Source organism: Canis aureus, chromosome 31 (genome assembly GCF_053574225.1).
Source record: "Canis aureus isolate CA01 chromosome 31, VMU_Caureus_v.1.0, whole genome shotgun sequence".
NCBI lineage: Eukaryota > Metazoa > Chordata > Mammalia > Carnivora > Canidae > Canis > Canis aureus.
Window position 1 is genome coordinate 34,981,790 of NC_135641.1, and position 26,803 is coordinate 35,008,592.

General features: G+C 30.4%; 1 protein-coding gene across 1 annotated transcript in view; it reads right to left on the bottom strand.

The window, feature by feature from the left end:
- SI (sucrase-isomaltase) overlaps positions 1-26,803 on the bottom strand; it is an 88,397-nt gene that overhangs the window by 31,663 nt on the left and 29,931 nt on the right. The window contains exons 18-34 of the mRNA XM_077880193.1: positions 25,963-26,117; positions 24,870-24,954; positions 24,101-24,157; positions 22,876-23,000; positions 21,175-21,263; positions 17,991-18,040; positions 17,135-17,305; positions 14,722-14,877; positions 13,073-13,276; positions 10,446-10,600; positions 8,780-8,948; positions 6,286-6,382; positions 6,072-6,184; positions 5,863-5,988; positions 4,271-4,399; positions 3,205-3,315; positions 1,416-1,478 (exon numbers count right to left, since the gene is read on the bottom strand). Coding sequence (XP_077736319.1) covers positions 1,416-1,478; positions 3,205-3,315; positions 4,271-4,399; positions 5,863-5,988; positions 6,072-6,184; positions 6,286-6,382; positions 8,780-8,948; positions 10,446-10,600; positions 13,073-13,276; positions 14,722-14,877; positions 17,135-17,305; positions 17,991-18,040; positions 21,175-21,263; positions 22,876-23,000; positions 24,101-24,157; positions 24,870-24,954; positions 25,963-26,117 — 2,055 coding nt within the window. The remainder of the gene's footprint in view (positions 1-1,415; positions 1,479-3,204; positions 3,316-4,270; positions 4,400-5,862; positions 5,989-6,071; positions 6,185-6,285; positions 6,383-8,779; positions 8,949-10,445; positions 10,601-13,072; positions 13,277-14,721; positions 14,878-17,134; positions 17,306-17,990; positions 18,041-21,174; positions 21,264-22,875; positions 23,001-24,100; positions 24,158-24,869; positions 24,955-25,962; positions 26,118-26,803) is intronic.

Below are 26,803 nucleotides of genomic sequence, written 5' to 3' on the forward strand. Positions count from 1 at the left end.
AAAAATAGATATATAGATTAGTGGCAGAGAATAGAGAGCACAGAAATCAATCCATACATATATAGTCAATTGATTGACAAGAATTCCAAAAATACACAATGGAGAAAGGATAGTCTCTTCAAAAAATGGTGCAGAAGAATGAAACTGGGCCCTTATCTCACATCATACATAAAAATCAGTTCAAAATGGAGTAAAGACATGTAACACATGAAACTGAAAAACTTTCAGGAGAAAACAAAGGGGAAAAGCTTCATGACATTGGTCTTGGCAAATATTTTACCCATATGACACCAAAACACAGGCAACAAAAGCAAAAGTAAACAGGTGACTACATCAAACAAAAAACTTCTGCACAATAAAGGAAACAAACAACAAAGTGAAAGGCAACCTACAGAGCAAGATAAAATATTTAAACACCATATATCAGATAAAGTGTGAATCTCCAAATTATATAAGAAAGTCCTACACTCAATAGGAGAAGAAGAAAGAAAATAAATAAAAAAGAAAGAAATGAAGAAGAAGAAGAAGAAAGAAAGAAAAAGAAAGAAAGAAAGAAAGAAAGAAAGAAAGAAAGAAGAAAGAAAGAAAGAAAGAAAGAAAGAAAGAAAGAAAGAAAGAAGAAAGGAGAAATATAAAAAAAGAAAGGAGAAATAAAGAAGAAGAAAGAAAAAAGAAAGAAAGAAAGAAAGAAAGAAAGAAAGAAAGAGAAAGAAGAGAAAAAAGAAAGAAAGAAAGAAAGAAAGAAAGAAAGAAAGAAAGAAAGAAAGAAAGAAAGAAAGAAAAGAAAGAAAGAAGGGAAGGAAGGAAGGAAGGAAGGAAGGAAGGAAGGAAGGAAGGAAGGAAGAGAGAGAGAGAAGGAGAGAGAAAGAAAGAAAGAAGAAAGAAAGAAAAGAAAGAAAGAAAGAAAGAAAGAAAGAAAGATAGAAAGAGAAATCAAGAAGAAAGAAAGAAAAGAGTGCTAATAACCTGTTAAATTATGGGCAAAGACTTGAATAGACATTTCTCTAAAGAACACATGCAAATGGCCAACAGGTAGATGAAAAAATACCCAAATTCACTTATAATCAAGGAAATGCAAAACCACAATGAGATATCACTTCACACCTATTATCATGGGCTATTATCCAAAAAACAAACACAATAAGTTTTGGAAAGGCTATGGAGAAATTGGAATCCTGTGCACTGTTGGAAGTGCACAAGGGAATGCAAAGTGGTGCAGCCACTTAGGAAAACAGCATGGATATTCCTCCAAAAATTAAGAATAGAAATACCATACAATTTAAATATGGCCTGGTATAGATCATTTAAAAGTAAGTAATCTACTTTTTTTTAAAGAAAATATTCAAATTGAATTATTGGTCAAAGTGATCGTTAAGTCCAAGCGCTGAATTGTAGTTGATCATTGTAAAACTTACATTCACAGCTTCATCTTCAGTTAGACTCTCATCTATTGTTATATTGGGCAAATCTGGCCAAACCTACAGAGAAAGAAAAATGGGAAAATAGTTGAAAATAAATTCAGCACGATATGACTATGTTGTAAATAAAGTATAATAGAGTTTTGGAAGCATATTATTATACCAAAGATGCCCAGGTCAGTAATTCCTTCAATTGTTTTTTTCAGTTTGTGTTTTGGTAAATGTATCATTTGCAAACTATTCCCATTTCCAGATTAATTTCCTCTTTAACATCACAAATAGGAAATAGAATCCCAATCTTTGTAGTAGTTACTTTAAAACCAATGCATGTAACCAAAAGTTCTAGTCAAGAACTAATATGAAGGCATATACTAAATTTAATTTAATGTGGTATATTAAAACTGTTTCTATAATAAAACCGTTTCTATAATTATTCCAGTATTAAAATCTAAAAATAATAAATATATTTTTATTTAAAAGGAATTGAAATTTGAGTTGGATAATGCCATGCTGAGGCAAATATTTTCTTAGTTTTCACAATTAGTACTAAATACTCCTCTCTCTCACCCTCCCTACCTTCATCTCTGTCTGTTTCCATGCCTACCAATGTGTTCTGCTACCTCAACCACAAACACACAACTTGAACCCACATTCAATCATGCTAAAAGCTCTGAGAATTTGAATCTGTGAAGTAAAAGTTAGATAGTTCCATATAGAAAAAAATCTAGATAATTCCGAAGGACTAATTACCTACAAAGCATTAGTTGCTGATGTAGTATAGTACTCTAAAGGAATGGAACAGAAGACAGAAAACTGAGAAAAATGTACAGATATTGAATGGGAAGAAAATAGGAAGAAAAAAAACAACCCTTTCGGTGGCCAACATGCCATGCTCTATACTTGCATGTTTCTTAAATGTTATGATTCCTCATTAAGTTTATTGTATGATGTTTTCTATTTTATTTTTAACTTTTCGTTTTGAAATATTTTCAGACTTACAGAAAGCTACAAAAATTGTAACTAGAGTTCTATTTCCTTCATTGTTTCTACTAATGTTAACATTTTTATAACCTCTCTACAATTATTAAAACCAAGAAATCGGCATTCATACAATATTATTAAGTAATCTAAAGGCCATATTTGAATTTCACCACTTTTATCACTAGTGTGCTATTTTTGGTCCAGGATTTAAAAAAAAAAAAAATTTACATTGCAATTCATTGTGTTTCCCGTTACAGAAATCTGTTTTTGTTTTTCATTCTAGCTAGAATTAATGGATTTTTTGTTTACTCTTTTATATATAACCAAATTTAGGATATTTCTGTATTAATATACCCGTCTAAATATTTTTGCTTAAAAGTAATTCAATAAATTATATTCCTTGTTCAAGTCAGGAATATAAGTATAGCCCTTGAAAACATTGTCTCTTTTATTAATGAAAGATGTACAAACATTTAAATGACTTGCAGTGTAGAATAATGAACAACCATCTTATTAATGTTAATTTTATAGTAAAATACAAGACATTCTAAGAAATGCAATAAAAGACAATTTAAAGATGAAACAAATAGTATTTAGACATATGAACTATACAAATTCACTGTTTCTAATAATTTTAATTGAAATCAGAATACATATTATTTTATTAGCTATTAAATCATTACATTTCTGTATTCTGTATCTCTCCCTCTGAATATGTCTTTAACAGGTTTTTTTCTTACTCAATAGAAACTTTCAATGAAATAACATTTTATGCTTATTTTATCTCAAGATATCAATTCAGTACCTTCGCCCAACAAATATCATTGGTGTTAGGCCATTTGACAAAAACATCTTTCTCCTGTCCTCTTTCAAATGCGGAGTAATACTTTGTTTCATTTCCTGAAATTGCTGGATCCTAAAATTAAAATGAAAGACACACCAGGTAACTCTGGAATAAAGTATAGTCACTCGAGTCACTGTTATGAAACAAATTTTCCACAATTACATTATCATTTTACTGTGTTCTCACATAGACTGACAAATAGACAGACAGTATACACTTCAATGTTCTAGCTAGATTGTCCTCTAAATCCCATAGAAGGAAATTTTAAGAACTTTTGAAAATGTATTTGTTATGATTTCAAGAAAGATTGCTAGTATTTTTCATTTTGTTTTTATTTCTACCAGTGGGATTACTGCCTGCCTAGCTTGCTTCCTGTAAGATATTGATAAAATATTCTCCCCACTGAATCACTAACTTGAAGTCAAATTTTTAAACATGACCAACATAAGAAGTAGTCCCATAGAATGATTTGAGAATTGTATAGAAATGGAAAAATCCATCATTACTTTGTGATAGCTTCTATAAACTGATACTAGTTTGCAGCTCCAATGATTATTAGACAATAGCATGCCTTTGACTTCCAGATTCAATCTTAAATCTCTAAGGATATATCAAAATGTAAAGGTAGCCTGGTAGTGGCCCATGTAAATAAAAATGTTAAAGGAAGAATTTAAAGTAATAGTCTTATAAAATAATATAAAATAAAATAAATAAAATAAAATAAAATAAAATAAAATAAAATAATAAAAAATAATAAAATAAATAATAAAATAAAATAATAAAATAAATAAATAATAAAATAAAATAAAATAAAAAATAATAAAATAAAATAAAATAAAATAATAAAATAAAATAAAATAAATAAAATAAATTAAAATAAAATAATAAAATAAAATAAAATAAAATAAAATAAAATAAAAAAAGGTCTTCTATTTTGAAACACCTCCCTCCCACCTCATTCTAAGAGAGAAATTTTAAGGAAATCAAGATAATAAGTCTCAGAAAAATATAAAATATAAATACTGACCAGGATAATAATGTATCTCATTCCTTCCTGTCTTATTTTGTCAACAAACGCAGGAAGGTCACGGAAGTTTTCATCAATTGTAAAGTCTAGTTGCCTTTCCATGTAATCAATGTCTGTATACTGAACATCCTAAAACATATGAAGAATATAGTAGTGGGGTAAGAATCACAAGAGTCATCTCTTGCATCTCTTTCTGTCATCTTATAAAAGTAATAGCACTATGAAATTTTAAATGCTTTTTCACTTAATCCTAAAGAGAATTAAGTAAGTAACACAAGGTTCAACAAAAAAAACCTAACATATAAAATGCAAAATAGTCCATGAACAAGTTCATATAAATGTTGCTTATTAACAGTACACTTAACAATTTTCATTTCTAAAAATTCCTTCAGATCAGTACCTTTTGTTATGTACTTCCCAAAGGAAATAGGAAGACACAGGAGTAAAGGATTTACGAGGCAATGAAATTACAATAAATGGCAATTTGGAATTTTGTACAACATATACAGAAATAGATGCTGTTCTATTTCCAGAAACATAAAGGCAAGAGGGGAATATTTCAAATAATTCTAACATTGCCAGAGGGAAAGGAAAAAGTATTAGCAAATCCACTAAGATTCTTTTATTATCTACTGAAATCTTTTTAGAATGATAGCCCAAGCTTAAATAAGCAAAATATTGCTTACAAATAGTTACTAACAAATATGCTTAAACTAATAAATGTTTGAATTCTATCATGACATCTTTAATTTAGACCTAAATAACAAAATTTTAAATTATTTTCTGTTAATAGACATTAATTAAATTTCTTCTTCTAGGTGTTATAAAACTACAGCTGGTAGAGTGGACCCAATTGATAATGGAAAAAACTCCCTTTTTATAAAAAATTTTCACTTGCATATTTCTGTATCATCTACCTATACAATTAATTTCCTCATAATGTATTCAGGGATCATATACTTGATTTTAATACATGTACCAAAGTCTTATAATGAGGCCCTTATTCTTCTTTGAGTGAGTACTTATATACCAAGCATTCTGGATTTCACTGTTTAAGTGCTCCCAGAAAGACACCTGGTATTCCTTAATCTTTCTAAAAAATAAAATCACAGGGATGAATGTTTCTAGAGACTCGATAATATTTAGTTTACTGAATAGTTCTGTGTTCTAACATTCACCTATTCCAGGGCAAAAATCATTCAGTTTCATCTCCAATGTCTTCTCCATAATTTGTCACATAAGTTGATGAAGTAGGTTTCTGTGGAGTCTTATTCTCATATAAAGAAAATATGGGAAATATATCTGACTCTTAGGCAACTCAAAGTTTGTGAGAGAAAACCAAGTGCACAATGTCTTGTTTAGTACAACTGAGGGTCATGGACTAGAGAGAAAGGAGAAAAAGGAATGGTATTATCCCTTTTCCTTCATCTAATAAAGACACTTTATAAAAATCTCATAACCAAGTCATTAGATGCTACAAAAAAACTAAGTATCAATTATTGCCAAATGCTTAATTTTAAAGTCTATTTATTTACTTCATTTTGCTCTAATAGATAACACATTTAACACTGTTTTAAAACTAATATACATACATAGGGGATCTGAGCAGCCACCATCTCATCATATACTTGCTGAACTTGTGAAGTATTTCTGTACCCATAACGACATATTTGGAATCCCAAAGCCCAGTAAGGTGGCATGACTGGTCGGCCAATTACCTTTGGAGAAAAAAAAATTATTTGTGAACTAAGAGAGTTACTCTATTTTACAAAGAAAACTTTAAAAAATTATATAATCATACTTCATGGTATTGCTTTGTTGCAACTTCTGGAGTTGGGCCCAAAAACATATAAAAGTCCAAGATTCCTCCAATCACACGGTAAGTTAGAGCAGGAGTTGGCTGAAATGTAACATCTGGAAATTCAAAATATGATTACATGTTTATTTACATATAAGATATTAGTTTACTAAAGAGTCACATAAAATATGAGAATTTCAACAAATGATTGTTTTACCCATTGCATTGCTGTTAAGTAATAAAACTCCATGAGCATAGCCTTCGTCTTCCAGAGCCATGTAATAGGGATGAAATCCATAGGAATTAAGTTTATACTAAAATAAAAAATTAAACATAATATAAATATTTAATAAGAGCATAATATTTAAAAATAGCATATGAGTTTTGTCAAAGTAATATTTAAATTAATCATAAGATTGAGCCTATATGAATTTAAAGTTCCTCTTTGTACACAAAACTATGCTTAAATTAAAATAAATATATTTCCTTTAGAAAATAATCTCTATTATTTGAACCATTACTGCTTTAGAGCATACAAATTCATGTACAGATTTGTAATTCTGTACATGAAAATTCATGTAACCCACAAATACTGTCACATTAACTGATGTAAAAACCATTAGGGTAGTTGGGTTTCCTTCAACAGGTATATCTTATCTATAAATTGGAACTTCATTTTTGAAGTTTCATTTTGAAATTTCCTAGAAATAATTAAAAAGATGAAAGTATTCAAACTTACAAATAACTTATATGGTAATACCTATGTTTATTTTTATGATAATATTTTAAATGATAATATCTTGTTTATATAATAGTTTACAAAACATTTAATTTCATTCTCAGCTAGATCTTTTCACTTTTCAGTATAAAAAATTTATACTCAGGGTCATGAAGTGAATTGTCAAAAGTCACAAAACCTTTAAGTTAATGATCCCTAATCAAACTGACATCTTTAGGGGCACGAGGGTGGCTCAGTCAGTTAAGTCTCCAACTCTTGATTTCAACTCAGGTCAATCTCAGGGCCATGAGATCGAGGCTCGAGTGGGCTTGTGATTCTCTCTCTACTTTCTCTCTCTACTCCCCTGCCCCACCCCCATAACTCTTGCTTGTGTTCTGTCTCTAAAAAGAAAGAAAGAAAGAAAGAAGAAAGAAAGAAAGAAAGAAAGAAAGAAAGAAAGAAAGAAAGAAAGAGAGAAAGAAAGAAAGAGAGAAAGAAAGAAAGAGAAAAGAAAGAAGAAAGAAAGAAGAAAGAAGAAAGAAAAGAAAGAAAGAAAGAAAGAAAGAGAAAGAAGAAAGAAAGAAAGAGAAAGAGAGAGAGAGAGAGAAAGAAAGAAAGAAAGAAAGAAGAAAGAAAAAGAAAGAAAGAAAGAAAGAAAGAAGAAAGAAAGAAAGAAAGAAAGAAAGAAAGAAAGAAAGAAAGAAAGAAAGAAAGAAACCTCTTTGATTCACACTGTATCCCAGTAATTAACATGTGAAAGATTTATATATTGGGAATCAAGATGATATTAAACTAATGATGCCAATACTTAGGTTGCATAGTTTTTAAAATACATTTTTAAAATATTGTATTTATTTATTCATGAGAGACACAGAGAGAGAGAGGCAGAGACATAGGCAGAGGGAGAAGCAGGCTCCATGCAGGAAGCTCAATGTAGGACTTGATCCTGTGACTCTGGGATCACTTCCTGAGCCAAAGGCAAATGGTCAACCACTGAGCTACCCAGGCATCCCTAAAAAAATACATTTTGTAAAACATACTGTCAAGTTGATACAAATAAAAACAGCCTTTATAAACTAAGTTTGAATTAAGCTGTTTAAGCACCTCACAATAAGTGTTTGCAATAGTATACACATTTATGTATTTATTTTTAAAGATTTTCTGTATTTATTTGAGAAAGACAGAGATAATAAGTGAAAGTGAGGGAGAACACAAGCAGAAAAGAGAAGTAGTCTCCCCACTGAACAGGGAGCCCTATGTGGGGCTCAATCGCAGGAATCATGAACTGAACTGAAGGCAGAGCTTAACAGACTGAACTACCCAGGCACCCCAGTACACTTAAAATCTCATACTGAATATATCCTTTAGATCAAATAATGTGTGAAAAATGGAAATGAGCTAGTATGTTTTATTAAAACATGTTTTTTTCATGATATGGTTAGAAAAATTACAGTTAATATCAGCTGTGCAATGCATTAAATATTCATGAAATGTATTCCATTAATAAGACAAAACATTGGGAAAAGTGACATGAGTATATAAAAACATTTTCTACAGATGTAACTAATAGTATGGCCTCATAAAAATGCACACCTGTAGCTGGGTATCATAAAGGAAAATGTTAGCATCAAATCAGTATCAAAGGAGTAAAAAAAAAAATCAAAGACAACTCTAGTCAATTACTAAAAGCTGAGAGTTAAAGTAGATTTGGCAGGGGATTCTGAATCTGAATATTTTGTTCGACATAGTTGAGAGGATAAGGGATGGGTTGCACCTCACTTTTCACTGTAATCAAGGATGTTATCCATCCAGTCCTCTGCCTTCACCTGTAATTTATTGTGGCTTTTTTGTTTGCTTTTTAGAAAATCACAGTAGCAAATCTGGGGCCCCCTTGTCATTACTTCATTACTGAAGTCTAGGCCTACAGAGAAGTTGCTGAGATCCTAATCATGGTCTTAACTGCCTCATGGAGTGGTCAAATATTGATACCTACACCAGGGGGTTGGTCTCTTGTGAACATTCCCCAGGTATTCCAGTTCAGGTCTCTCTTAAATGCTGTATGTTCCACTTCCCCAAAACCATATATATATTCTGATGGCAGGCGAGTAGATATTTGAATAAACTGGTCATTAAAAGCAAATCCTGGCAGCTGAGAATCCCAACTGAAAAGAAAAGAATACAATTCTAATCCTGAAAATATATACAAATTATCACTACAAATACTTGGTAATTCTTTCTTAGGTTATCTGAAAAGCAGTAATATTTTTCTCTATATACCTTATTGTTGTACTGAAACCCCAAATGACAAGAACTATCCCACTACATTTTTCTTTTGACTAAGTTAGAGAATATCTAAAGTATGTTTCATTTATTAAACATTATTAATAAAATAAATTATAAGATGAATATGATATGTTTATCTTTAGATATATATTGCTTTAAAAATAAAATTAATATTAGTATAACTAATATTAATATAACTTATTAATAAAATTAATAAGTTATAAATATGACCTAGAAGTAATATATTTCCAAGAAATGAAAAGTTCTGTTTTCCTGTTCCCTTGAGATAATCACAGTAAACTTTTTTTATGTATAGAATGAAATGAAATCAGTATCAAAATAAACTATAAGGCATGATGGATATTTTAATTCCAAGCTTTCCCTAATTACTACTCCCAATCATTTTCTTCTTTTATTTTGTATTTATAAAAATTGGTGTTTAAAAATAAATCCAGAAGAAATGTGTTACAGAGAATATATTGTTTTTCTAGTGATTTGCAAGAATGTAAAGGAAGAAGAAAAGAAGTTAAGGTTGGAAGGAAAAATAAATGTAATAATTACAAATAATTTGGGACACATAAATTTCTATATTAAGTATTTAGGAGAACCATTTACTAAAAATAATGCTTTCCAAATAAAAATAAATAATGCCATTGCACCAGAAGTCATTTACAAAATGACTTCACTTCTTATCCTCTGAAACAAAAATATTGTCATCATACAATTTTTAAAACTCTACAGACATAATTTTCTTCATTATTTGTATCCATCCTGACAGTACCTGAAAAAATTCTGACATCTTCTATAAAGAAGCATGGCAAGCTTAAATTAGTAAAATTTTCTTTTAATATACTATAGTTTGTCTACAAGCTCTACATTTTACTAAAATAAAAATAATCTTTTTACATAAATTTATTCATTGTAACATAAAAATATAGACAGGTGTATATATCATAATTTCCTTTCATTAATACCTGGTGGAGATAGTATTAATTGTCAGATTTCAGAATTAATAAACTTCAACTTCAATTAATTTCTTATTAAATATTTACATAATACATTTCCAAATACTTATTTTGTTAACACACATACTTTTCAAGAGGAATCTTGATTTTGGTTGTAACTTGATTAGAAGAATGAGTGTGATAATAACGAAATCACATCCAAAATGTAGATGAAATTTTACTAATCCTTAATGATAGTCTCATGAGTGTGATAATTGTTTGGTTTAAAAATGTTAAAACAGGCAAAGTTATTTAATAGAAATAAAAACCTTTTCAGTGTGATGACTGATACTGTAGCACAGTGAAAATCTTACTTTTCCCCTCTAACTTAAAATAAAAATATTCTTCATATCAAATAATTCAATCACTTACATAACTCTTCCTGTACTTCTTCTTCGAACCTGGATGCCAAAAGGATTTTCTCTGATTTCAACATCATAAAGCCTATTTTCATAGGTACTTGTTGGCACGTCTGGAATGTTTAAAGGTATTGGAACTTCATATCTCTTTGTTTGGGGATCATAAATCTATTGCAGAGAAACAATGAAAATAAATGTTTCACTCTTATTGTTAAAACATCATGTAAATAACAAATAATTCAAATAATTCCTCAAACAAGAACATTAGAATTCTTGTTTAATAATTCTTAATTCTGTATCTATGGCCCATTATCTATACAGGAAACCTCATTCACATGTATTGAGATCAAATTATGAACTGCATTTTATCATTTGTTTAATATTTTATAATTCATTTTGCCATACAATGAGAAATCTTCAAAAAATGAGAGCTAAATATTCTCCTTTGTGGATATACAGAATTATTTACCACTTCATGGTTAGACTCAGAAGTTGTTTCAGTATTTCTGGTCACATGTATGATCCTACAATGAATATTAATGATTATTTATGTTTATTCATGTCTTTATTTCCCCAGTACATTTCTGAGAAGTGATAGTATTAGGCTAGTATTAGTGTGCTAAAATTTGTAGGGTCTTTAATATCTATTTTCCAGACATAGTATACTAATTAATATTCTTACCAAAATGTGTACTCTAATACTATTTCCTATTAAACTAAAAGCATTTTTTAAATTGTCATGTATTTCTTTGCTGACGAGAATCAACCTTTTTCTACATGATATTCAACATTTAGGTTTCCCATTTTTTAAACTCTCCTTTTGTTCCTTTTATTTTCCACTAATATAAGCATTTTAATATTTTTATCTCTAAATTTAATTTCTTCTATTAAATGTCTGCTTAGGAGGTCTTAACCTTTTTTTTTTTTTTGGTTACATGAGTTGTAATTGCTTGGTTTCTGTCATGTATGTGGCAAATACTTATCCATTTTTTGTTTGCCTTCTAATTGTTTATAGTGTTTGTTGATGTTGAAATATATTTAATCGTTATGTGAGAAAATATAGATTTTTATCTGTGGAATTTATATTTTTGTATCCGTGGTTTGAAAGGTTTTCACTAGGCAGATGCAAGATATAAATGTAGCTATTTTTTTTTCTGAGCTTATGTTTGGTTGATTTTGTATATACACAAGCACATCTTTTATACACACACACATATATCTTTTATGCTATCTTCTTTCAATAAACTTTCAGGTAATTCTGGCTGTAGTTCAGTACTGTTTAAATTCTGTAAATTTTATGTCTTCTTTTTCTGCATTTTAACTATTGCCATTATCATAGGTTTGTTTTTCCAGATGAACTTAAAGAAAATGAGTAAACTTAAAAAAAACAGGATTGGGATTTTTAAAATTTGCTTGTTTTCATAAGGTTATTTAAAATCTATCAACACTTTTTTGGGGGAGTGCCTAGATGGTACAATCAGTTGGGCATTGAACTCTTGTTTTTGGCCCAGGTTGATGGTGATCTCAGGGCCTTCAGATCAGCCCTGAATACTGCTCCTTGCTCAGCAGGGAGTCTGCTTGAGACTTTCCCTCTTCCCCCCCACTCCATCTTGTTGGAGCAAAAGTATGCAGGTGTATGCTTTCTCTCTTAGATAAATAAATAAATCTTTTTAAAAATCTATCAACACCTTCTAAGTCTTTTTCTTATAAACAATTTACTCCTATGATTTTTGATATTTTTTGTTGCTAATTTGATTGTTTTTCTCATTTGATTTTACTAATAGGACTTGCCTCCATTTCAATTTCTAAACAGTGAATGATAGCATACAGCAAAACATTTTTTTGGAGATATTTTACATCTAGTCATTTTGCTGATCTTCGTATCATTTTTAATAGTTTTCTTAATGGACTCCCTTGGAGCTCTTAAGTAAAAATAATGAGAATAAACTGATTGTTGCCAGACAAGAGGAGTGGAGGCTTCCACAAAGTGGGTGAAAGGGCTTGGGAGATGCAGACTTCCAATTGTGGAATGAATACATTAGGGAGATGAAAGGTACAGTTTAGGGAATGTACTGTAATAAGGTTATATGGTGACAGATGGTAGCTACACTTCTGTTGAACATAGCATAATGCATAGATTTGTGAAATCACTACTTTGTACACCTCAAACCAATTCAACATTTTGTGCCAACTATACTTCAATTTAAGAAAATAACCAGTAAATGTACTATTTAATGAAAAAAAAATTTTAGATCTGCTGCATTGGTCTGAAAATTCAGGTCACTATTTAAAAATAATGGAAATAGTATCCTGTTTTGTTAATTTTTTTGTTTTGTTTACTTTAATGGTACTATAAATATAGTCCGATTCTAAGTAATTTATGTATTAAGAAGAATTCAATAGTTTTTAAAATCACCAGTACATGTTTAATTATTCACAAAGTTGCAAAAATAAGAAGCCTTATTTACTGAGCACCTAGCTATGAGTTGTATAGGAAAAAGGCTTTATTTTTGTAAAATCAAAATGTCTCCAACTAAATTTATAATCCTTAATATTACACTAAAATTGAAATATCTAAGCTATTCAGAATCTCATCTTGGGAGATAAGTCATGGATTGGGAGAGTTTATATTAAACATACCTTAAACTGCAGCATATCATTTTTGTGATATTTCACTTCCACACGAAGAGTTGAGATGGGTTCAGAAGGTAGCTTTATTCGAGCACTTGTAGGATTAAGTTGCAGGTCAGTTGTTATACCCATTGATGAATACTGAGTTGAACGGACTAAATATGGGTTGGATTGTCTAGGAAAGTAACACTCTGGTGCTTTGGAGCTAAAAGACTAAAAACATGATACACGTTTGTTACCAGAAATTGTAAGCATCGTTACATTGATCTCTTCAAAACAGGTAGACATGTTTAATCACATGTATAATTTATAAATTTTGTTATTTAATACTAAAATAAAATTATAATCACTACACAAAATACCTATTATGCAACCCAAAACACCATATACTAAAACGTTATATATAATTTTATATTTTGACTCTAAAGACAGACCAATAGAGGAAGAGAATCAAATGTCATAGCTTTTCAACAGAAAATAGAATGATTCTGTTGTCTTTGCAAAAATTAAGTATGTTACACATAAATTTTGATTTCATGCTTGTTCTATTCATATTGACTATTGACTTTGGTGTGTAAAATGGCTCTACAACAGCCCTCAAAGGGCCTGTACTTAAAGTTCTTTTCTTTTACTTATAATGAAACTATATCATTCCTTATTTCATGACTGGTCCTTATACTGGTCAATAATATCCTGACCAGTATTTGAATAGGAACTGTGGCCAAAGATCAAAGTTAATTGGTTTAAAAAAAAATGTAATTGGTTTATATAAGGGTGGAAGCGAAGACCTAAGAAAAAGAATGATAAATAGTGGTACTGAGGGCTAGTTGCCTTATAATAGCCCATTCTCCCATCTTTCTTATTTATTAAACTGGGAGAAGCAACATGCCCATCTACATGTCCCAGCCACTTCTGAGGAAGTTATATATGATCTCTAAAACCTCTTTAAAAGAAAAGAGTATAAGCTGATTAAAATAGGATGCCCTTCTTCCTTCTACCTATGGGCTTGGAATGCCTACATAATGACAGAAGACATAATACAACCTTGAGGATAAAAAGAAATAGATTATCATAAGAAATTGATGACATTGAGAGGCCAGTATATTAGGTGTGGGACTCTCTTTTTTTTGCAAGAGAAAAATAAATCGTGTCTTGTTTAACCAAATCATCATTCTGTTGAATGAATGACCAAAATAACTGGCTAGAAATTATCCCTTAGTAGAACTTATAATAATGCATCAATTTCAGAAGTTTTAATAACTTTAGACAACGCTTTTGAAAAACTGTCTCCTAGTGGTATAATACCTTAGTAAATTAAGCTAGTCGGCTATAGACAACATCTAACGAGTCCAACAAATAGAGGACTACTTTACTAAGTAAAATGGGCACACTTTATTAAGTAAAGTAAGGCACACTGTCCAAACTGCCTGGAAAGCAATTTACACATTCATTTAGCCTGACATTTACTAAGCTATGTCTTTGTAGAATTAATTAAGGTAAAAATAAATTATCCATCAAAGTCCTAATTTCAAATTCCCAATGTTTTTCTAGATGAATTTAGTTCATATGTTGTAGAATTAAAATTATAATACATAATCATTACGTTGAGATATTTATGTAAAAGCCATATTCTGAATCATAATTAAAATTCTCAGTACCGTTTCCCATAAACAGCCACGTGCTTCACATTTTTCTTTAGTTGCAGTGTCTGCATCTGGGTAACAATTAAACTTTTCATTTTCTGAGAAATTTTGATTCCACTGAACAGTAAAGTTTCCTCCAAGGTTCAACTTGAGATTGTAAATTAGGAGACTCTGAAGACAAAGAAACATTAAAGAATATTTGTGAGCACTGGATTATTTAAAAATACTTAACACTTATAAAATGTAGCAATCACAGCAATTCTTCAAAACAAATCATTTGTACTTTTAATAGAATACTTAAAGAAGAGATGAGAAAGGGGAAAATATGTCATGCCACTAAAATGGCTAGAACCTCAAGACAAGAAAACTATGAGAAACTGTAGAATATTAATGAAAGACATTATTGCTAAATCCAGACATGAGTTCAGTTCTCAGTTCTGCCATTTAATGCTTATAAATCTTTGGGAAAATTGACTATCCTCTATTATCTTCAATTTCCTCCCCCTATAAAATGGGGATGATGGTTACTACTAAAGGGTGTTGCTATACAGAATGCATGATAAATGAAATTCATAGCACTTAACACAGTGTCTGGGGCAGATTAGGTGTGAAATAAATGTTAGTTCCCTCAAGGGTGGGAGAAGTTAACCACTTAAGTTGATATGGAAGACGCCAGAGTCAGAAAAGGGAAATATGTATTTCTTCAGTTCTGCCTCTAATTTCAGGAACAAGTTAGGAAAAGAACATGGCATGATGCAAAAAAGAAAAAAATAATTAGACAATGATTATATACATATATATATTCTAATACATAATTCTTTCTATTATTAGGATTTTGAAAAGTTATGTTTGTTGTCTCTATACCCTGAGAATAATTTGGGCAAAATTTATCCCAGAGCTTCCATCTTCATAGCTTACTTTTTGATATCAACTTACTTTCATATATCTTTCTGTATAAGCATAAATACAGACACAGATATAAATTGAGATTGCAAAAATGAAATAAAATTATTTTTGTATTATACTCTCCTGATAATCTTTGTTAGAGTCGTAAAGTTTTTAGTAGGGCTATATGGTCTAATTTATAATAATTATTACAGTCCTAGGAATATATATATTATATATATAATATAATATATATTATAGTATTTTTGCTAAATAAAAATGATTAGCTAATACAAATTTTTATGAAAATTACCAGCTGAAAAACTTGGCCAGAGGACTTAGGAATTAGAAAAATATACTCTAAGAGAATATTGTCTCAAGTAAATCAGAATTTATGCTGACATTACCAGTAATTTACGTTGTATATGAATCGTGGGGAAAAAATGTCAATAAAAATCACTTCAGGGGCACCCGGGTGGCTCACTGGATTAAGTTTCCACCTTCTGGGCAGCCCAGGTGGCTGAGCGGTTTAGCGCCGCCTTCAGCCCAGTTTAAATACAGTGATTTATTACCCAAAGCAAATTTATGATTTAAATGTTACATTTTATAGGTGAGGAAGCTGGGATAAGAGATTATTTTGATATGTTTTAATGCACAGATCGCAGGGCTGGAATTCAAGCCCTATCCTATAACTCCTTTTCCTTCCCTAGTACTCATCTTCAGATTTTATTTTATTTTATTTTATTTTATTTTATTTTATTTATTAAGATATTTTATTCATTTATTTTGATAGAGCACAAGTAGGTAGAGCAGCAGGGAGATGGAGAGGTAGAAGCAGGATCTCCTTTGAGTAGAGAGCTCGATGTGGGGCTCAATCTCAGAACCCTGGGTTCAGGACCTGAGCCAAGGAAGACGCTTAACCAACTCAGCCAACCAGGTATCCCTTGAGATTTTATTTTTAAGGAATCTCTATACTCGACATGGAGTTTGAACTCACAACCCTGAGACCAAGAGTCCTATGTGCTCTACTGAGTGAGCTGGCCAGGTGCCTCTCTAGTACATATCTTAAAAGAGACAAAAATTACAATTGCACTAGAAGAGAAGAATGTAAACAAAAATTCAAACAAAAAAATACAAGATATATCAAGGACACTGAGAGTTCTTGAAAGGAGAAGACAGCATAGGGAATGACTGAAGAAAGGGATTATATCAATATCTTAAAGAGTACTAAATGAGAAGCTAAAGCATTTAGAACCTTTACTGTATGCAACTTCTTCAGAGTAAGAAAATGGTATGATAAAATATTAAGAAGGAATATATAAGAGATATCCAAGATAAAATGAAATATGGAGAAGCAGTAAGGAGTCCTTTTCATGTTGATATCTGAAATTGGAATGACCTAAAATGGAATATTGGTAGCAAAAGGGGGAGAAAAAGGAATGTCATGAAGAAAAAAAGTCACAAAACCAAGAGACTGAATGGTTACGCAATGTTAAATGTGAGAATATATGACAGCCAAAATATTTTAAAATTTTTAATTTACCTGGTTGGAAGCAGTATAAGTAAAATTGTAGTGATTCTTCATTGGCTGATTATTTTCCACCACTGTAACTTGTGTAACAGAATCTATCAACCCAAGGATTTTTATAGTCTCAAATGCTAAAGTGGTTCCTTCCTGGTATGATGAATGTGTGCATATAATATCTAATTTGTTCTGTAAAGAAATACATAACAGTATATATTAAGTAGAAAGTCATTGGATGCAAACTTGAAAAAACAATACAGGTATGAAACAGAAAAAGAACCATCCTTCCATTCCCACCAGCTCTCCACTTCCAAATAGCCTATACTATAAAATTTATTTTCAGAGATAACTTGAATTATTCATGATACAACTCATATATATCTCTTCTCATTCTAGCCTTTGTTGATGAAGGATAACAGCTTTCGAATAAAGAATATATGAAGAAATCCAACATCTACGAAAACTATTGCTATCATTTATTATAATTTAGCCTTGTGTGTAGATGTTTCATCCTCTCTCATAATTAATAACAATTATTACTGTGACTGATATAGTAAACCATTTTCAAGTATGTTGACACTTTTTTCCTACATATCATTTGAAATAGACACAGCACTTTAAGATGTTTGGAGATTTTTGTGCATCAATCTCATAATTACAAACTTATGTATTATGTTTAAATATAAACATTTAAGGTAACAATGTATTTATAATTTAACAACTTAAATTTAAAAATTTAACAATTTATTTCATTCCTTTCCATTGAAATCGGAAGGTACATGTAAACATCTTAACAAATAGAATTCCACGATAAAAGCATAACTCTGCATTAGGAAGATAGATGTTTGGCTGTGTGTCCAAGAAGAATACTTACATTGGAAACTGAAAAAGTATATAAAATGTAATTGCCATTTTGTACGGTATCTGAAATGGGAAAAAAAAAACGGCATTATTAAATCAAAATGTAATTCTTCACTCTATTAGTTAAATCCTCTATTTTTATAGTTATACAACAAAAACATTTAAGATATTTGAAAAAAAAAGATACTGTTTAGGGGTGACTGGGTGGCTCAGTTGGTTGAGCATCCGACTCTTGATTTAGGATCAGGTCATGGTCTCAGGGCCTGAGATTGAGCCTCAGGTCAGACTCTGTGGTCCATGGGCGGTCCACTTCCCCTTCTCCCTCTCCTTCTGCCTCTCTCCCCACTTGCACGCATGCGCTGATGCCCACATCCACACCCTCTCAAGTAAATAAATAAATAAATAAATAAATAAATCTTTTAAATTATAAAGAAAGATAGTTTTATTAATGAAGCAAATCAAAAAATTATCTTTTCAAATTAAATTTTTAATCTCTTGTATACAAAACAATCTTGGCAGTGTATTATCTCAGTAAGTAAAGGTAATGAATACATATGTGCCTACTTGAATTTTTCAAAGATGGCTAAAATATTTCTGGAAGTTAAGAGAAAAGAAACTTATAGTAAAATATAGTCATTATAAATTAATTCTTTTGAATATTTTATCTCTTTCTAGTAAACCATATAATATTCAATTATCTTTGGAAAATATGGGACACTACGATTTTATTTTGCATATTTTAATTTTTCTCTTTTCAGGAGCAGCCCTGGTGGCTCAGCGGTTTGGCGCCGCCTTCAGCTCAGGGCCTGATCCTGGAGACCCAGGAGCAAGTCCCAAGTAGTGGGCTCCCTACATGGAGACTGCTTCTCCCTCTGCCTGTGTCTCTGCCTCTCTGTGTGTATCTCCCATGAATAAATAAATACAATCTTTAATTTTTTTTCATTGTTTGAGGCAATAAAGTGAATCTGTAGATGTAGACTGAAATAAAATTTAATGAGGAAAATGGAAGACAATTATTTGCCACACTATCTATGTAATAGAATTTTTTAACATGTTTCTTTAACAGAGAAACCGAAGATTATCGCTAAAATAATTAGAAAGAAAGTAAAAAGTAAAAGGAATCTGAGAATTTATATATATTTCCAACATTAATTTATCTAAAATTTTAATCCTAGTTAATGAAATCAAAATCAAAATCTGAAAAAAAAATCAAAATCAGAACTGAAGTCATTTTATTGTTATGTTTATTTACAATTTGATTATTTAGAAAACTCTGATTTTAACTTTTCACAGCACATAACTATGTAGATACCATATTAGATGATTAATTGAATCCTATCCATCTTTTTAACCATTTTCCTATATGAAAGTAAATAATCAATGTATATTTTTATATAGAAAGAAATATATTGAGTATATTTATATAATTTGAGAAAAAAAGAGTAACCTTAAAATCAAGACCCACATGCTACCAATACAGGGATTATCTCAGCAATAAAATAATTTAATTCAGCAGGAATCCAATCTTAAGAAACTTCTATGTAGTAAATGTTTGGAACCTATTTTCATAGGAGAGCTCACCCTACAGTGCTTAAGCTGTAAGGCATTTGAGATAGAGCTAGAAGGCTGTTGTGCTGGAGTAGAATGAGAACTAGAGAGCAGTAGGGGATATGTGTGTGTGTATGTGTGTGTGCATACGTGCAAAAACAGCAAGCTGGTGAGTGGTCTAGGTCGGTTAAGAGTATGGCTTCTAACTGAATAAAATGGAGAATCATAGGGGGTTTTGAGTGGAGGTGTGATGATTTGAGTTATCTTTTAAAATGAGTACTCCACCTGCTGGATTATAAATTTACATTATAAATGTAAATGGGATTTGACAAGAACTATAGACAGACCAGTTAGGAAGATATTATAGGAATTAAAATGGAAGATAGTAGTGATAGTGATGGAACTGATGAGAGAACCCAGGTCATGGTTGACCAAGAGATATTTCTAGGTTGTGAGAGAATAGTCAACTAAAGTTTTTAGCATCTTGTAGAATTGGAATCATCAACTGACAAGAGAAGACCAAAGGTGAAGCAGATATATTGTGGTAATCTATATTTTCATAGATAAGCCTTAAAAAAAAACATGAACTTTTTCATAGATTCCATATTTTCAAATTATAAGACAGCACACAAATACATAGACTATTTCTTGAAGTTAAACTAGAGAAGTTTGGATGTTTCACACACATATAGAGACATATGGGATGTTCTTTTTTTTTTTTTTTAAGACTTTATTTATTTGAGAGAGAGAGATAGAAAGAGAAAAACAGCAGGAGGAAGGATCAGAGGGAGAGAGAGGAGACTTGCATTGTGCGGGGAGGCTTGAGGTAGGGATGAATTCCAGAACCCTGAGATCATGACCTAAGCTGAAATCAAATGCTTAACAGACTGAGCCACACTCAAGTGTCCTTGGGATATTCTTTAATACATCTGGGAAGTACTGAGCTAAAACAGTAGCCAAACCATAATTTTTTGTACACACATATACAACACATATACCTTAGTCTTCTATTAAAAGAAATAGGATAAAAAACCCACAAATTTATGAGGGTAATTGTAATTGACCAAATCTAAACAGATAAATTTACTATAGAATAATTATAAATTAGCAAAAAAAAAAAGAAAAGGCTCATTTTTTATTCACTTGGGTACTGCCTTCTCAAGTTTGGAGCTCATGAAATAAAATTAAAGATATTTATTAATTAAATTGTGAAACATTTATATGATAACATTCTTACCTCAAACAATTTAACATTAATTAAACAAAATTTAAAATGTGAAGGTATCTTTTACAGTACTAAAATTTTAGTTTTTAACCACTACAATAATTTAAGAGAATTGAAAACATGATGAAAAATTTATGTCTGAATTTATTAACTCATCTAACTAGAAGTTATAATCTAATAAAGATATCTATACTTGTCAAAGACTTTTACAATGAACCAATAGACAAAAATATTATAATTAAATATCTATAATTTAAAGAACAATGTTAAATTTCATAAAGCAACCTAATCCCCTAAGATAAATAAAACCAATAATTAAAAAATAAAACGTGACATTTTTAAATAGATGTGATGTTATATCAATAAAAGTCAATTCTCCCATCATAAGAATGAACATTTAAAAGCATATCACATTGAGACTTACTCTTAGTTTCTCCATCATCCCAGAAAAAGTCCCCTTTTGCTATGTTATTGTCATCCAATGCAACTATAAGTCCTAGAGGGTTCTTTCGGCTGTGAAGTAAGTTTGTATATAAGATTCAAAATATATTTATACTAGTGAAATATCATATAAATAAGTTCATTTCAACCTAATGGATACATAGGAGTTCTGCATTCATATGACAACATAGTTATCAATGAAATTCATGTCTGTTTCTTAATTTTTTCATAAGAGAAATAATTTACATATTTATAAAACATATAAAATAAATGAAAGAAATATATATAACAAATGTAATATGGAATTTCATGGTGGCTAAGATACCAACAAAATTGAAACAGCATAACAATACTTCAAAGAAGAAAAATTAAATATACCTTATGAATGCAAAATACATTCAACATATACTTGCACATCTCAATTAACTCTACCATGCGATTTATCAAGGCTACGTCTTACATACATAATAAAGAAAAGTACAATATGAAAAAAATTTAATCCTTAGTGGAATATCTAATAATCTTACAAATAGGCTAATTCTATCATGAGAAATGAGATATGATGAATACAATTTTTTTCTCTATTACTATAGGTTTTTAAATCTAAAATAGTATCCCTAAGGCTATACAGTTCAGGCAACTGCTCTATACAGAACATATTCCATCCTGCATGCTCACCAAAGTGTATGTCTCTCTTGTTCAATACAGCTCTAGAGTAAAACTAGTTTTTTGGAGAAGACACTCATGGAACAGTTTCAGTCTGAAAGTAAGCAATTCTAGAATGTCAAAATAATTAATTACTAGCACACATTCATTCACTTACGTATTCCTTCAACAAATATTCAGCAAAACTAGAGAATATATTATGGACTGGATATTTATTATTGGTTTGGGGACTAAAGCAGGGAAAGTCAAGTCCCTGCCTTAATGGAATTTATAGTCAAAGGGAGTGGACATGCTACATACAAGATAAAGTAAATAAAAAATTCTAGATATTCTTAATATTATGAAGAAAACACAGCAGGAGAAGTAATAGACAGTGACTATCCCTTGGGGGGCTGCAGAATATGGAGAAATATGTGTATTTAATATAACTCCTCCTGTGCCCTTGTACCCAGAATGAATGGTGCAAGCTAGAACACTAGAATTTTCAAGATTCTTCTTTTATTCTAAATGTTTCTGGATTTTATTCTTACTGAACTTAGTTTCTATCTAGTTCTTTCCCTAAACAGAATTATCCATCTCATTTATCATATTAAAAGTAAAACATTTTAGCAGAAAGAAAAACCATCGTGACACTTATGTATTGAAAATCTAAGTATGTAATGGACACTTTCAACCATTATATAACTTACTATAATTTTTCATAATTTTATCAAGAATAAGCAATTAATTTTAATTATACATATTCTATAGAGAATGCAAATACATTTTTGGCATAGGAAAAAATTTATAATCTAATTACATTCATTTTTTTAATCAAGAAATTTGTAACAATGTTATATAATTTGAATCTTCTTTTATAAATGACTATATTTAAGAATTCCCTCAAAAAAAATTCCCTCCATATATCAAATATCTTCTGGTGAAAATAACCAAACATTAATCTTTGACTCTTAATAAAATATGAAATATAAAAACTTGAATTATATTTCATATTTCAGTTAATGAAATTTCATTTTACCTTGCAGTTGTAGTTACAGCAGGTTGCTGAATGGGGATAATATAACCTCCTCTAAGATGTAATCCTATTTTGTCGCCCGGAAGATACATATTAACACGCTGTTTTTTCCATGGCCTTTTTGCACCCTAATATTTGGAAGTTAAAAATATTTTTTTATTAGTGAAGACTTTAATCCCATCTCACAAGAGTTCAATTTTACACATCTAAATAATTTTTACTGTGAGCAATTCATGTCATCTAAATGAATATTAACATGCTCTTTTCTAACCTTGGAAAAAACTTTTTTTCTTCAGTTTACTGAACAAAACAGGAGAAAAATAAGTTCACTTTTTCAAAAAGATTTTTAAAATTTAGAGAAGTCAATTTCTCCTCTACAATAATTAATGTTCTTAATTAGTCTTATTTTTATTCTTTGTTTTGGTTTAAAATTAAGCATATCTTTAAAAACCTTTTAAAAATCATTGTTTCTATAAAAATAGAGTCTGCTTAGCAAATATAAGTGATATGCAAAATAATACCTTTTAAAATAAATACTTTTCGGGATCCCTGGGTGGCGCAGCGGTTTGGCGCCTGCCTTTGGCTCAGGGCGTGACCCTGGAGACCCAAGATCGAATCCCACATCAGGCTCCCGGTGCATGGAGCCTGCTTCTCCCTCTGCCTATGTCTCTGCTTCTCTCTCTCTCTCTGTGACTATCATAAATAAATAAAAAAAAAACTTTAAAAAAAAATAAATAAAATAAATACTTTTCAAGGAATTTTAGCAATTAAAAAAATATGTTGTATATGAAGCTACAATGTTGCCTTTTCAAGTTTGAGGTGAAAAACTTTCCCAAACTTTTGAATGTGCCATGTAAAAACAAATGCTTAGAATCACCTCAATACTAAATTATTGTCAATATGTAATGTAGGAAAAGCATTAAAATGTCACCACTCCTTCCTAAAATTACTTCTGACTTTTATTTCCACAATTTAAAAATGAATAACTTTTACTCTAAAGAATATAACTTTGTATGAATCACAAGTAAGCAGACTTACTTGCTCATATGCAATAAACATATATACTTTCACAAATTTCACACATTATTCAAATTTGGAATTATTCTTTTTTATAATAATAACACAAATGCCGAAAGTAGATATGCTGTGTGTTGGGAATTAGGTTTCCACGTACAGATGTTTGACCGTATAATACTTGTGAGTCAATTATTATATTAAGGTTACTTACAGTTTCATAATCATACCAAGTAGCATTAGGGATGTATGCACTCACTGTATCTGTTCCCTAAAATAAAGCAGGATAATTTATATGTTTTCACTTGTTTACTTTAATATTTATCAGAAGAGTATCAGATCAAATAGAGTTGGGTTTTAATATTCAAGCAAAAACTTTCTTTGTACTATCAAGTCCAATATTTCCTATAAATAAAAATCAAAAGACTATTTTACTAATTTTATATAATATAATAATATTAAACACACTAAAAGAAGAGTTGAAATTAATTTAAGTAGCAAATAAAAAATGCATTTCTATTGTCATAATCTACATGGTAATTGCAAATGTGTATACATTCATTTCTGTATATTTCCATGTCCATATAGACTTCTAAACAATAGATAAAAGCCAAAAATCTCACTCCATTATATTTTCAATATTTCCACAAACTGAGTTGCCTTTCAAGTTCCCCTTTATTTACAATTTAGCAAAATTTCAACTTGTCTAGTTAAATGAGAGTTCATTGTTATTTTGTGAGATTTGACTTAATTCCATAAATAAAGCTTTCTTTTTTAGAAAAAATATTAATCTTACATAATTTCCTTCTCCCCAGTTACACATTATATATTTAAAAAGCATAAATTTACCTCACATTTTTATAATTTTTCAGAATTTCCTCTACATTTTAGAATTCAGCATTTATCATGTTGAAACAGTAATGTTACTGAACAATTATTCAAACAATTTAAAGCAATAAATTTATTAAAATTGTAAAATCTACCTCTTTTAAGACGGGAGTAATAAGTAACGCAGGGCCCCATAAGAACTGAGTGTCCTCAATCCAGCTTTCTCTGTCATCATAAAACCTAAGAATGGCAATTCACATTATGACAATGTTTACAATATAAAGGTAAAAAATAAATGTATCCAAATTCCTTGTTTAGTTTATCATTTCATTTTTTTCCTATGAATGATTATTAGCTTAAATTTTACTTGTTTGACATGTCATTTTGAATCTACGATTCTCAAGAAAGAAGAAAGGAAGGAAAGGAGAGAGGGAAGAAATGAGGGAAGGAGGAGGAAATTAGTTTATCTGGGCTCAAAATAATCTATCAGACACGATAAGGTTACTTGTTATTTGTAGTAAACAATTAGTGTGCTTAATTCTACCAGAAATCTTTCATATTCTACTTTCTTCCCTTGAAATTTTTCATTATAAATTCCTGTTTTAACCTGGATTTGAAAGAGTCTTTAGTCATTTCTTGAGGAAAGGTCCTGCTTTGCTCAAGATATACAAAGACAGACACAGTTAATTGCTGGGCAACTATACTATACTCTTCATCTTTATTTAAATGATTTTGACTATATACATAATGTATCTTCAATAACTGCACATTTAATCTTACTAGTATAATTTCTCTAGTATAGTCTATGTATTATTCTTTTATTTATTTTTTTAAAGATTTCATTTATTTATTTATTCATCAGAGACACAAAGAGAAACAGAGAGAGAGAGGCAGAGACATGGGCAGAGGGAGAAGCAGGCTCCGTGTAGGGAGCTTGACATGGGACTCGATCTTGGGTCTCTAGGATCACACCCTGGACTGAAGGCGGCACCAAACCGCTGAGCCACCCGGGCTGCTCTATTATTTTCCTTTTAAATTCTATTCAATTCCTACATTTCTATCTTAATCTTGTCTAATTCATTAAATTAATTATATTTATTTACTATCATTCTATAGTTCATCAAATGATTTATATGAATGTAAAAAAAGCAGAAATCTATTTGACATCTTGATTACTCTCTATTAATTTTTCCATATATGTCTTAATATAATTTGAAAGATACTAAAATTCTTGAATATGGTACTCACTCATGAAGAACGGGCCTTGCTACCGTTTCTCCAAACACATGGGCTTTGTAAAACAGAGTATAGAGGAAAGGTAATAAGGTATAGCGAATATTCAAATAGTGCCTTGATGAATTAACCAAAAGGGAATTCTGGCCAAAAAATGCTGGATCTTGATGCTATGGAATAAAAAGAGAAATTGACATTAAAAAACTAAAATAATAAATGAAAATTAAAAGAGAAGCATTTAATCTATTTTGAACAACAAATTTTATACGTTTTAGCTTGTTTATAAAAATTTGAAATTGTTCCTCTTTCATCATCAACATATGTATTTTATGTTTTTTCATTGGATATACATTTTAATCAAACTTTATTTTAAACTGAGATCTTTCATTTAAATACAGTTAGAGATGAAAATATATTTTAACAAAGGATTTGTCACCTGTATTATTTATAGGAGATTGAATTATTGCCTCTAATTTTCATGTTTCAAGTTTCCTTGTACCCACAGCTTTCGTTGTGTAGTCTGCAGTCCCTACCGCTAAAGGGGGCTTGTACTCCCCACCTCTTCACTTTGTCCTCAGCTCAGTGACAAACTGGTGTGCACACAGGACACATTCATATAAAGGTTTGAAACATGCTTGCCTGAGGTCTTACTGCCTTGTGCCTTGTCGTTGCCATTAGAAGAAAAAACCCAGGTACTCTACTGGCCCAGACATACAGGGAACAGACTGCCTGGCCAGCACATAGGTTTGTACCATGAAGGACAGCCTTCCTGCTGAGCCCAAGCTAGACTCTGCTGCAGCGACCTCAGCAAACCTGCTTAGCTCTCCTGCTATGAGCAGCGAAATTAACTGAGGGT